Genomic DNA, 13,966 nt, shown 5'->3' on the forward strand with positions numbered 1-13,966 from the left:
TGGATTTAGATTTATCAGCCGATATATCGGTTATCGGCTTTCAAATATGAAGAATTATCGGTTATCGTATCGGCCAAAGTTGTCGTATCGGTGCATCCCTAGTTTTGGCTAATACAGGTGTGAGTCCAACACTTGACATTGTTGGACACCCCCCCCCCCACACACACACACACACACACACACACACACACTTTCTTGTGTTGAGAAAGCCTGTAAGTGTCTGAAGGAGAGACCGTGATGCCTGATGTGTAGCACTGACCCCAGGACAGTTACGGGAATCACCCGTGTGTTTACTCTGCCGTCTGATCCTACCGGGAACTTACTTTTAACAGTTCAAAATTGCAATTTGAAGTGATTTTTTTTCTTTATATTTACTCCAAAGACCAATGCTATTGTTTGTATAGAGATCGCATTTTGTACATTTTCAATCCCTCCCCAACCAACCTAGGACAAACTCCCTTAGATGATGTTAATTAACAGTAATGGTAAAAAAAATATTAATAATAGCAATAAAAAATGCAATTGTTAAAAATATAATGTTCAAGTGATTTTAAGCAGAATATAAAAAAAAAAAAAAAAAATCCCACACACTATTAATACTTGCAAACTAGTGTCAACATTGTTAAGCAACGTTTCGGTCTCGTGACATCATCAGGCATATATAAGAATTTATGAATTATTATATTTATATGTGTCATGTTTTTGGCATTGATTATGTAGACTATCGAACTCAAGAAATATTCAGGAACCGCTGCAGTTGTACCAGTAATATGTGTAGACTGTAGATTGATATAAAGAAGGCTTGGTAGAATAAGAGTTGCAGTTTCACGTCAACACTTTTTTAGTCTATTTGATCTATATTTAGTATTTCCATCAACCATATCAGTATATATATATTTTTTATATTCAGTATTTTTTCAGTGCTTAAATTTGATGTTTGATAAACTAGTTAAAAAACATGTTTCACAACATTTTATTTCTCATAATCACTATCCCCATGTCTCTCTCTCTCTCTCTGTCTCTCTCTCTCTCTCTCTCTCTCTCTCTCTCTCTCTCTCTCTCTCTCTCTCTCTCTCTCTCTCTCTCTCTCTCTCTCTCTGTCTCTCTCTCTCTCTCTCTCTCTCTCTCTCTCTCTCTCTGTGTCTCTCTCTGTGTCTCTCTCTCTCTCTCTCTCTGTGTCTCTCTCTCTCCCTCTCTCTCTCCCTCTCTCTCTCTCTCTCTCTCTCACCATAGGTAGTGGATGATAGTAATGTGCTCATGGGAGCCGTCCTCATCCTCGCTCACTCACGCTGATCTCGTCTGATGTGCCACATTTACAGCCATATTTATATGTACCTAGTCATTTTATTTATTTCATTTTTTGTTGTTGACTTCATTGTTAAGTATAATGTTCATCAGTGAGTTGTTTTTATTATTCTCATCATTATTATTAAATGGTTTCTTAAATCCCAGACTTTGCGTTGTTGTGATTTTCCTGATGTTCCTGTGTTGCAAAAATAATGACCATTACAATGACCATTGTAAGAAATTCATTAATGAAAGTATTATTACTGTTTGTAATGTATTTTTAGATATTTTTAATTAAAGTTTATCTGTGATAGCAAAGCCCCAATTTTAGCAGCCTGTGAAAAAAAAAAAAAAGAAGAAGATTTTATGGAATATTGCTATATTTATTATGAGTGATTTATCCGTGCACATTGATAATCAATGTTCATGTGAAGGATGTTCATTAATTATGATTTGATGTAATAATTTATTGATTACAGATAGGTTTGAGGTGATATCGACACCATCTAAAACGAAATGGTGTTAACAACCATTTCTAAATTCATGAAATATGATGAAATTATCAAATAAAAAATGACAACTGAACACTATTGTCATGAAAATAATACAAACTTACCATTGGCTAATATGTGAGAGAGGAAAGAAAAGTGTTGAAAAGATTGTCCTGCTTTATTATTTTATGGGCATCAAATTCAAAAATCAGTCTTAAATTCAGTGTGACGAAGTCTAGTTCTCAAACGCATTTCTCCATACACTCGGTGAGACATTAACTGTGTTGAAAGAAGATCCTCTAAACAAAAGCTTCACTGAATACTGATGAGGTTGTTAGGGTATTTTGGGTGGTTGCTAGGGTGTTCTGGGTGGTTGCTAGGGTGTTTTAAGTTATTTTGGGTGGTTGCTATGGTTTTCTGGGTGGTTGCTAGGGTGTTTTAAGGTATTTTGGGTGGTTGCTATGGTGTTCTGGGTGGTTGCTATGGTGTTTTAAGGTATTTTGGGTGGTTGCTATGGTGTTTTGAGCTATTTTGGTTGGTTGCTAGGGTGTTCTGGGTGGTTGCTATGGTGTTTTAAGGTATTTTGGGTGGTTGCTATGGTGTTCTGGGTGGTTGCTATGGTGTTTTGAGGTATTTTGGGTGGTTGCTAGGGTGTTCTGGGTGGTTGCTAGGGTCTTTTAAGGTATTTTGGGTGGTTGCTATGGTGTTCTGGGTGGTTGCTAGGGTGTTTTAAGGTGTTTTGGGTGGTTGCTATGGTGTTGCTAGAACCCTGATGAGAAGACAGATCAGAAGAAGCGTATGATAAAAGATAAAAGCGTTATTTATGCCTGAGGGGAAATGTAGACGTTACAGCCGCATAAAAAGGACAAAAAACTAATATTACACGCAAGAAGACAAAAAACATATTGCAAGTATGTATTCCGGAGATAAATTATGTAGGGAGACCAAAAAAAACATAACCGATATATCTCATTTAATATAAATGGGAAAAAAAAGTTAAATAAATATGCTAAATATACTCTCCTACATGTCTGGGCAAAATAAAGTAAACTTTCGGTGGTCAATGATTCGGAAAGACGGATGCATGGATCTCAGAAGCCAGAAACATCCATGAAGCGAGAGATGAAGATATTAATAATCTGTACTTTATTACACTCGTGGACGGATGTCGAACGCAGGATCAAACAGAGGACAGAGAGTTCATGGGTTTGGGTGTGTGTGTTAGTTGAGTTATTGATATATTTGAGTTTGCTTTGTGTTTACAAAGATAAAAACACTCTGGACGAATAACCAGTCAAGTTAAACGAACAATACAAAAGCCAACTAGTAATGTTAAAGTCAAGGTAATACACTGAAAGGTTTCTAATCAACTCGTATAATAATTTGAATCTTTCTCTATAGCATTTATATTTACATTACACTTCATAGGCAGCAACTGTAGTGTTCCCAAGCGGCAACCTTCCCGTCTCTCTCTCTTGAATCCAACACTTAAACTGCAGTTCCTCCACTGGCCACTAGAGGCCGGCTCCAGAAGAGAGGCAATCCCATAGACCCCCATGTTAAAATGCCCAAGTTTACAGCAGAAAAAAACATGTTCACAGCCAGGTGCAAAAAGTAGTTTTGGTCTATAAAGCTAATTTTGCCCTTCATGACGACTGTGAGGAGGGTGAATTTTTTTACAACTCATCCGTTTAAATTATATTAAGCCTTAAAGTTCTGCATAATTAAGGGCGTGGCCACTTGAGTGACAGATGGGTTGCCTCTGATGTCACTGCTAGCTGTTTGTCTGCGGTCTGTTAGCGTCACGTGACCTCGGCTAATCCCATATCGTTCCTCATATGAGTCTCCCATAGTGTCGGCCCAGATCCGGCCCACGTCTGGCCCGTGTGGAATACGCTTGTACCGGATGTGGGCCGACGCGATGCCGCTGTCTGGGCTCACACTCGTGTTTCATGATGCCGTGGGCTCTTGCCGGCTTCGGTGGTGATGCTTCAGCAGAGCTCTGGAGATTACGATCTTCAACACGTCTGCCCACTCGGACTCCTCCGGTCCGGGATCTGATCTGCTTCTTCCAGAGTAACACGGCCCGCCGGAGCTTCATTTGATGTGCAGATTCTGCCGCTGGAGGAGAACATGGGCGAATGAAGGCTAGAAAAACAGGAGCTTCGGACTCTTGCTGGAAAACCTTGGAGGAGTTGTGGTTGGAAACCCTTGTCATCAACAGCCTGTGAATCGGGTCTTTCGGGTTAATGCTACGATTTCCAGCGTTTTCATCAGTAGCAGCAAAATATCAGCTTTATTTATATAGCGCTTTTTATAAATACAGAGTGTTTCAAAGCAGCTTTACAGACATAACAGGAAAACAATGCAACAGAGTTTGTTTCCAGAAGAAAATAGCGTCACAGTCCAGCTTAAGTAAGTTCAGTGATGGTTCATTTCTGTTGTAAAAAGTTATTAATTTAGTTCATTTATATATATTATATCCGCTCTGGAGAAACAGTGATGTCATCGTCCAGCTCAGCTCAGTTCTTGTATAATAGTGTCAATGCAGGAGATCAATAATATTGCTGAATATTAAATTAAATGTTAAATTTAATGTCCCCAACGAATGGCAACAAAGGTGGAAAGGCGACAAAGGTTTAAAAAATGTAGGTTTGGCCTATGAATAATCTACTAAATAGGCTTGAGCTGTTTTAGGAAGTGATCTTGCCCATCCAAACCACAGGGTCCCGTGTTTCACTCCACAACTGCAGCCAAAGCTATTTCAACCTTATCAATATCTGCCATCTTTGGAGTATTGGGAGGATCAAAGGTTTTCCCACACGCTCTGTCTGTGTCTTATCTGCGGATCAGGAGGGTGTGTGTGTGTGTGTGTGTGCCATTACCTCATAAAGCAGATTACAGCCCGTGGAATATCCCGTATATCCCGGCACTGGAACAGGAGCTGGCGCTTGGGTTTCCACACCTGTGTTGATATCATGTACAACTAGCTTTGGTCAAAGGTAGGGTTTGTGTTTGGAAAGCCAGTGATATCAGGATGATGGTTTTTATGGAGATGAACAACACTAGTGGGAAACTAACTATAGTGGGATTTTCCTAGTTGGGAAGCCTTGATTACAATGCGATGCGAGTGGTTTGTAGTCATAACTGAACATATGAGGGCTGAGTCCCAGCGGAGGCAGGAGCGACTCATCTGATGCCGGATGTAAACATATGGGTGATGTGTGTCGTTTTTTGACTGTACTAAAGCATAAAAATATCATGTTTGCAGAATAAAATAATAGGTTGGCTGAACAAAAAATAATAACCCAACAGTTTGCATCAATTTTTTGAGTTATGACAACTTTGAGTGAATTAACATTCAACCATTAAGCTACACTGAATTAAAGGAACTTAAACATTTGTAAACTCAAATTTTTTAAGTTGATTACTCCAAAAAATTAAGTTGAGTTGTAGCCCTGGAACGAGTTAATCTTATATTTCAGTTCAAATCAACAGCTTTCATGCTAACATAACTTATTTAACATGAATATATATTATTGTAATTTTTAATGAAGTGGTAGGATATTACTTGACACAGTCTTTGCTTATGATCAATGTAGAGTTTACCTTCGTGTGTCTACTCTTCAGCACAACCACAAACACTTCAACATTACAGAAACACTAACAGGTCTTTCCCTTCACTAAAAACACATCAAATAACACTTCATTTCAACATTTATTCATTATTCAAATAATGTTTGCCACTTAAAAACTGTCACGGGAGCCAACACCAAATTTTAATAATTCAAATAGACAGGCAAACAGGCAGGAGTAATACACACTAAACACATACGCGACCGGGTAACAAACATAGGAACTTAAACACACAGTGATGATGAGGAGATAACGAACAGCTGTGATGATCTGATGAGTGTCCATGGCAACGGACGACTGGCGGGAAACAAAGACAACGAACAGATGTGACCGATGATGAAAACCAACTGAACACAAGCTAACTGAACATAACTGAGACAAAGGGTTTAATTCAAACAATAAATTAGCATTTTTAATAGAGTCTAAGTTCACTTACTTGTTATGGTTTTTCTACTTTTAAATATACGTTCCGTGTCCGAACGTGTGTTTTTGTTTTGATCTGTGTGACTCCACCCACTGCCAGTTCAGCCAATAGCATTTCAACACCTCGGGTTGCCAGTTAGTGGAAAACACCGCGAATTGCAGCCATTTCATCCACTAGCTGTCAATACTACATTATTCACTAGTGTGATGTGTTGAAACCAGGTTGAAATGCCTTCGCGAGTGATAAGACATGTGGGCGGGGCTTGATTTTGTCCATGAGGAATTGATTGGATGGTTGTGGTTTGCTATTGGTCAATGTCATGTGAGTGACAGGTTGCCCCGCCCCCACGCCAGTGAACACATCATCAGAGAAGAGCAGAACAAGAGGGAGTTCATGAATTTAATGATGAACATCATTCATCATAAATACTGCAGTATTACATGAAAAATAAAAGTCGTCTATTTTGATTTCCCGGTGACTTTAAGGTGTCATTCACACGTGTTCATGTTTATTCTGGTGTGACTATAAGGCAACATGACATTAATGAAGCTGTAATCGTGAATGTTTACTGTACAGTTGATTTAGTGTATATTTTATGCACTGCAGGAGCTTGAAAAATCCCACTAAGCAAAATGATGTCCAAAAGACGTATTTTCAACGTCTTTGTCACAAAAGTCGGACGTTAAAAAGACGTCCACTGAGGAGCCAGAATGAACGTTTTTATGACGTCTTTTTTTGACGTGTTCTGCACGTCCGATATAGACGTTCATGGACCCTCTTCGTACAAGGTTAAAAACAAGTTAAAATGTGGCCATTGTGGACATATTTTTTACATCATTTATGGTCTCATTTAGACATAATTACTTTGACTATTGCTGTCAGATGATCTTAGTGAGAATTAGCCGAGGTTTAGATGTTGATATTTGTTTCATTTGAAGTGTCACCATTGTGGTGATCAGTGTTTGCTTTAGTTGGACTCTTGGTCCCCTTTATTTTTACTTTAGCTGGGTTTTTTTGGCTGTTGTAACTGTATGTTTGTATAATACAATTGTTGTGGCAGAGAAAGCCAAGAAAAAGTAAGATCAGATGTTACCAGCTCATTGTTGATGATGACATAATCGTCATAAAATAAGCATCAAAGGTTAGTTTGAAATAGTTTTTATATTTGGCATTCATAACCACCAACCTTATAGAACTGCAATATTGGTGCCAATAGAATAAAAAATATTTTTAAAGTATAAAAACCATGTCATAACTGTTGAGCAAAACTGTCATATAGTCACACACAGACATCAAGATTTTGGATATGAATCACAACAATGGTGACAATCAAAACAAAAATTCTCTGGAATCAATGATGAGTTTTGAACAATGAAAGCTACCCATCATGCATTGCAGCATGACCTTTTTTATTGTCACCATTGTTGTGAATCATATGCAAAATCTTGATGTCCGCGTGTGACAATATGATACATTTGCTCTAAACATCGTATGCACATCATTTTTATCCACTTCTAAATAAGTGATATTATAAATGCTATTGGTGCCAATATTGCAGTTCCACAAGATAGGCGACTAGAAATGCCAAAGCATCTGACAACATTAGATACTTGTTTTGTGATGATTTCATCATCATCATCAACATGAAGCTGATAACACCTGATCTTACTTATTCTTGACTTTCTTTGCAACATCAACTGTGTTTTACAAACACTCTTAAAGAGATAGTTCACCCTAAAATGAAAATGAAGTCATCATGGTAAATTCAAATAATACATTAAATTTCGGGTTGTTTTCCACTAAACCCTATTGTATACCCACAGAACATGTGGATTATATGACTCGTGTCACATGGGATCGTTCGGTTACACTCATAGACTGTATAAAGCAATGTTCGTAGTGTGCGTGACGTCAGCCGTAGTGTTTCTGAAGAGCGTTTCTGAAGCCTAAAGTGGGCGGAGCCGGCCGTCCCCATCTTGGCGTCACTCCCGGATAAACCGAAAATGTGCAGCGAGGCGGATTAGATGAGGAGACGTGACGCTAACAGACAGCAGACAAACGGCTAGCAGTGACATCAGTGGCAATCCACCTGTCACTCAAGTGGCCACGCCCTTAATTATGCACAACTTTAAGGCTTAATATAATTTAAACGGATGAGTTATAAAAAAATTAACCCTCCTCACAGTCGTAATGAAGAGCAAAGTTAGCTTTATAGACCAAAACCACTTTTTGCACCAGGCTGTGAACATGTTTTTTTCTGCTGTAAAGTTGGGCATTTTAACATGGGTGTCTATGGGATTGCCTCTCTTCTGGAGCCTGTCTCTAGTGGCCAGTCGATGAACTGCAGTTTAAGTCACTTCTGTGTTGGATATACTTTTGTGTGGCTTTTTTTAAAGCTTGATGCTGGTTACTAAACACTGCCATTATATGGAAAAGCGGACATTTTTGTGACAGTGACGTGAAGTAATTTGTGCTCTGCATTGCACACACACATACACACACAACACCAAAATGAGTAAATGATGGGTTAATTTTCATTTTATGGTGAACAATTGCTTTAAAAATAGACCAAATGCACAAGTTAAGAATCAACAATGAATCTCATTAATATCAGTGGTGTTATTGCCAGTGATCACAGACAGTAAGTGAAGAGAAGTCGAGATAGGGATCGAGAGCTTCGTATGTTTGGGCTGACGATGTGGTTCAACGACTGAACAGGCACATCCACAGCTTTTTACTCAGGGTTTTGTTGTTTGCTTATGTTACTCCCAACACCAGCGTAACGTCTTGTCTACAGGGCTATAGACTTCTTGAAGTGAACCTGACAATGACACACAGTCTGAGTGTAAATGTGTGGGACAGTCGTTTCTGTTCCTCTGTCTCTCTGTCAGACTAGTTTCTGCTGCACGTACACAGGACATGTGTGCTTTTCTCCGCTCTGTTTGTGTAGGAGCAGACGAGTTCACAGTTGTCTGTTTCCCATCATTAATAATGATGTGTTGCATTATGAATCTGACAATCATAACACTCTTGAGTGAGGGAGTGAGTGTCTGTCTGCTGTTGTCAGTGTGAACGCTATATATAAAGTGACCATGTTTTTACATTTCTGTTTAATTTCACGTTGTGTAGCCGGCCCATATAAACGCCCTGTTGAGGACACTTTTATAGACAAGCCCATTCAAACGAACATGATGTTTACTCCTTCTTCCCACAATGCCTTGCTGTCAGTGTCTGTCTGGAGGTTAATATACAGTGGTGTCCAAAATACTAAGAACACATTGAAAATATGACATTCAAAGTCTAATTTAAAATGAACAGAGTGCTTTGAAATATTTAAAAAATTGGGATGTTATAAAATGAAATAAAGACATCAATCAAATCATTTCAATCAGCCAATCACAGACAGTCTCACAGACACGCCCCTTCAAATCAGAGGCTAAAATCAGTGTAGGAACCATGCCTTTTATTTTTGAATTATCATACTTCATACTTACATTTTAAGTGCACCCAAGGAAACATTATAAAAGAATAAAACAATGCGGTTCATGACCCCTTTAATTGATAATCTGGCCCTTTAAAGGAAAAGGGATAAAGTCGTTGCCGTTTTACTGCCTCTAGTGTTCATTTCAACTGTAATAGTGAATTGTATGTAAAGGTATGTTTTTTGTAAATGTTGCCGAAATGTAGCTAGAGTCACGTTTTTTATAAGAAGGCTGATTTATTTCTTAATTTATTTACTTATTTATTGGTGGTGGGCCTTCACTACAACACACTGTGTTCTGGAATTGGTCCCGGTAATGTTACCAGCGTCCAGTACCATCATCTTATTTTGCATTGACACATGAAAGCTCCCCAGCAATTTGATAGCATCTTTCTGGACTCAAAGCCCACTGTGAATGTAGATCAAGAGTCAGCATGAAATTAAATTTCACCGTCTATTTTCTAACTCATGTTCAACTTACTTCCATTTTTGAGTGCAACGTCCACAATCCAATCAACAACAGATGAATAGAACCAAATCCCTGCCCTACATTTTTTTTTCTCTTTTGACAATCTGTTACTCTCAGATGTGTCACAATAAGAAAAGATCTGTCGCTATACTTCTGTTTCATCACAACTTTAAGAGGAACAAGTGAACTCTCAGCTTTCTCTTTGGTACAAGTGTCATTGTGTGAATGGTTGTCCTTTTGGTGGTCTGTTTAGCTATAAAAATTGATGAAGTGACACCAAACCAGCAGCCAAAACTGACTGATCGTGACTGTGGCCATAACCTGCCTCTCCTCCAAAACAAATGAAGAAATAAAGAGGATGAGGAAGAACCTTTAGGATGTCTACATCTTCTGTTAGAGGAAATGAAAATCTTTTCTACAGATGTGCTCCCTTTCATGGCCAAAAAGGGATTAGAGAGAACATCAGACATTGTTTCTATGTATTGTTTGACTTTAAAGTCATGCGCAAAATGGGATTAAAACACAACAAAAAATGCTGATAAATAACCTTCAGAACCCAACCCCTCACCCCCCTCCCCGCCAGAAGACTAAACCAGCTTCAAACAGCAACCGTGTTCCTGACAGTAAATTTTCTTCAAATCTCCCATTTCTAACAAGATCCTCTTAAAAGCCCATAACAAGCAGCTGAATTGTTGCTCTCTTCATCTGGAGGGGTGTAAGACACCATGTCTAACTTCAAAGTCCATCTTAACGCCACACTTTAATTGTATCTTCTCCGACACCCTGCATGCCATCTGATTCTGCTGACTGCACTTAACACTAACATTTCTTTCTCTTTTTCGGTCCAGTCATCCCTTTATTTGAGCCATGCACACTTAAAGGGTTAGTTCACCCACAAAATGTAAATTCTGTCATAATTTACTCACCTTCATGTCGTTTCAAACCTGCAGGAGTTTCGTTCATCTTGGAAACACAAAGAAAGATATTTTTAATGAAATCTGAGAGATTTCTGTTTCTCCATTGACAGACTAAGCAACTACGACTTTGATGCTTCAAAAAGTTCATAAAGAGATCGTAAAACTAATCCATATCGAGCGGTTTAGTCCGAATTTTCTGAAGAGACAATCACTTGTACAGATTGAATTTAGGCTTTCATTCACAATGTTTTCATAAACATTGTTCAGTGAACATAAACAGAAGCTCAACCATACTTGTTTAATATGCAAGAACCTCATTGGTTCTTGCTGAAGTTTAAACGTGCTGCGTAACTTGAGAATGAACCTCATTGGTTCTTGCTGAAGCTCAAACGTGCTAAGTAACACGAGAATGAACCTCATTGGTTCTTGCTGAAGCTCAAACGTGCTGCGTAACTTGAGAATGAACCTCATTGGTTCTTGCTGAAGCTCAAACGTGCTAAGTAACACGAGAATGAACCTCATTGGTTCTTGCTGAAGCTCAAACGTGCTAAGTAACACAAGAATGAACCTCATTGGTTCTTGCTGAAGCTCAAACGTGCTGCGTAACACGAGAATGAACCTCATTGGTTCTTGCAGAAGCTCAAACGTGCTGCGTAACACAAGAATGAACCTCATTGGTTCTTGCTGAAGCTCAAACGTGCTGCGTAACACGAGAATGAACCTCATTGGTTCTTGCTGAAGCTCAAACGTGCTGCGTAACACAAGAATGAACCTCATTGGTTCTTGCAGAAGCTCAAACGTGCTGCTTAACACAAGAATGAACCTCATTGGTTCTTGCTGAAGCTCAAACGTGCTGCGTAACACGAGAATGAACCTCATTGGTTCTTGCTGAAGCTCAAACGTGCTGCGTAACACAAGAATGAACCTCATTGGTTCTTGCTGAAGCTCAAACGTGCTGCGTAACACGAGAATGAACCTCATTGGTTCTTGCTGAAGCTCAAACGTGCTGCGTAACACGAGAATGAACCTCATTGGTTCTTGCTGAAGCTCAAACGTGCTGCGTAACACGAGAATGAACCTCATTGGTTCTTGCTGAAGCTCAAACGTGCTGCGTAACACGAGAATGAACCTCATTGGTTCTTGCTGAAGCTCAAACGTGCTGCGTAACACGAGAATGAACCTCATTGGTTCTTGCTGAAGCTCAAACGTGCTGCGTAACACGAGAATGAACCTCATTGGTTCTTGCTGAAGCTCAAACGTTCTGCTTAACACAAGAATGAACCTCATTGGTTCTTGCTGAAGCTCAAACGTGCTGCGTAACACGAGAATGAACCTCATTGGTTCTTGCTGAAGCTCAAACGTGCTGCGTAACACGAGAATGAACCTCATTGGTTCTTGCTGAAGCTCAAACGTGCTGCGTAACACGAGAATGAACCTCATTGGTTCTTGCTGAAGCTCAAACGTGCTGCGTAACACGAGAATGAACCTCATTGGTTCTTGCAGAAGCTCAAACGTGCTGCGTAACACGAGAATGAACCTCATTGGTTCTTGCTGAAGCTCAAACGTGCTGCGTAACACGAGAATGAACCTCATTGGTTCTTGCTGAAGCTCAAACGTGCTGCGTAACACGAGAATGAACCTCATTGGTTCTTGCTGAAGCTCAAACGTGCTGCGTAACACGAGAATGAACCTCATTGGTTCTTGCTGAAGCTCAAACGTGCTGCGTAACACGAGAATGAACCTCATTGGTTCTTGCTGAAGCTCAAACGTGCTGCGTAACACGAGAATGAACCTCATTGGTTCTTGCTGAAGCTCAAACGTGCTGCGTAACACGAGAATGAACCTCATTGGTTCTTGCTGAAGCTCAAACGTTCTGCTTAACACAAGAATGAACCTCATTGGTTCTTGCTGAAGCTCAAACGTGCTGCGTAACACGAGAATGAACCTCATTGGTTCTTGCTGAAGCTCAAACGTGCTGCGTAACACGAGAATGAACCTCATTGGTTCTTGCTGAAGCTCAAACGTGCTGCATAACATGAGAATGAACCTCATTGGTTCTTGCTGAAGCTCAAACGTGCTGCGTAACATGAGAATGAACCTCATTGGTTCTCGCTGAAGCTCAAACGTGCTGCGTAACATGAGAATGAATCTCATTGGTTCTTGCTGAAGCTCAAACGTTCTGCGTAACACGAGAATGAACCTAATTGGTTCTTGCTGAAGCTCAAACGTGCTGCGTAACACAAGAATGAACCTCATTGGTTCTTGCTGAAGCTCAAACGTTCTGCGTAACACGAGAATGAACCTCATTGGTTCTTGCTGAAGCTCAAACGTGCTGCGTAACACGAGAATGAACCTCATTGGTTCTTGCTGAAGCTCAAACGTGCTGCGTAACATGAGAATGAACCTCATTGGTTCTTGCTGAAACTCAAACGTGCTGCGTAACACGAGAATGAACCTCATTGGTTCTTGCTGAAACTCAAACGTTCTGCGTAACATGAGAATGAACCTCATTGGTTCTTGCTGAAACTCAAACGTTCTGCGTAACATGAGAAATAACCTCATTGGTTCTTGCTGAAGCTCAAACAAGCTAAGTAACACGAGAATGAACCTCATTGGTTCTTGCTGAAACTCAAACGTTCTGCGTAACACGAGAATGAACCTCATTGGTTCTTGCTGAAGCTCAAACGTGCTGCGTAACACGAGAATGAACCTCATTGGTTCTTGCTGAAGCTCAAACATGCTAAGTAACACGAGAATGAACCTGATTGGTTCTCGCTGAAGCTCAAACGTGCTGCGTAACACGAGAATGAATCTCATTGGTTCTCGCTGAAGCTCAAACGTGCTGCGTAACACGAGAATGAATCTCATTGGTTCTTGCTGAAACTCAAACGTGCTGCGTAACACGAGAATGAACCTCATTGGTTCTTGCTGAAGCTCAAACGTGCTGCGTAACACGAGAATGAACCTCATTGGTTCTTGCTGAAACTCAAACGTTCTGCGTAACACGAGAATGAATCTCATTGGTTCTTGCTGAAACTCAAAAATGCTGCGTAACACGAGAATGAATCTCATTGGTTCTTGCTGAAACTCAAACGTTCTGCGTAACACGAGAATGAATCTCATTGGTTCTTGCTGAAGCTCAAACGTGCTGCGTAACACGAGAATGAACTTCATTGGTTCTTGCTGAAGCTCAAATGTGCTGCGTAACACGAGAATGAACCTCATTGGTTCTTGCTGAAGCTCAAACGTGCTGTGTAACAC

General features: G+C 39.9%; 1 protein-coding gene across 2 annotated transcripts in view; it reads left to right on the plus strand.

Moving 5' to 3' along the window:
- The window catches only part of cep112 (centrosomal protein 112), a 240,510-nt gene that overhangs the window by 205,571 nt on the left and 20,973 nt on the right, over positions 1–13,966 (plus strand). The window contains exon 26 of one of the 2 annotated variants that reach the window (XM_056249959.1): positions 1,234–1,395. The exons of the other annotated variant lie outside the window; for it this stretch is intronic. Within the exon in view, the coding sequence (XP_056105934.1) occupies positions 1,234–1,237 (4 nt within the window). The 3' untranslated portion in view covers positions 1,238–1,395. Of the gene's footprint in view, positions 1–1,233; positions 1,396–13,966 lie in introns of those variants that run through there. 2 annotated transcript variants of the gene reach the window in all.

This window comes from Rhinichthys klamathensis, unplaced genomic scaffold (genome assembly GCF_029890125.1).
Source record: "Rhinichthys klamathensis goyatoka isolate OS25496 unplaced genomic scaffold, OSU_Roscu_1.1 h1tg000065l_1, whole genome shotgun sequence".
Classification (NCBI taxonomy): domain Eukaryota; kingdom Metazoa; phylum Chordata; class Actinopteri; order Cypriniformes; family Leuciscidae; genus Rhinichthys; species Rhinichthys klamathensis.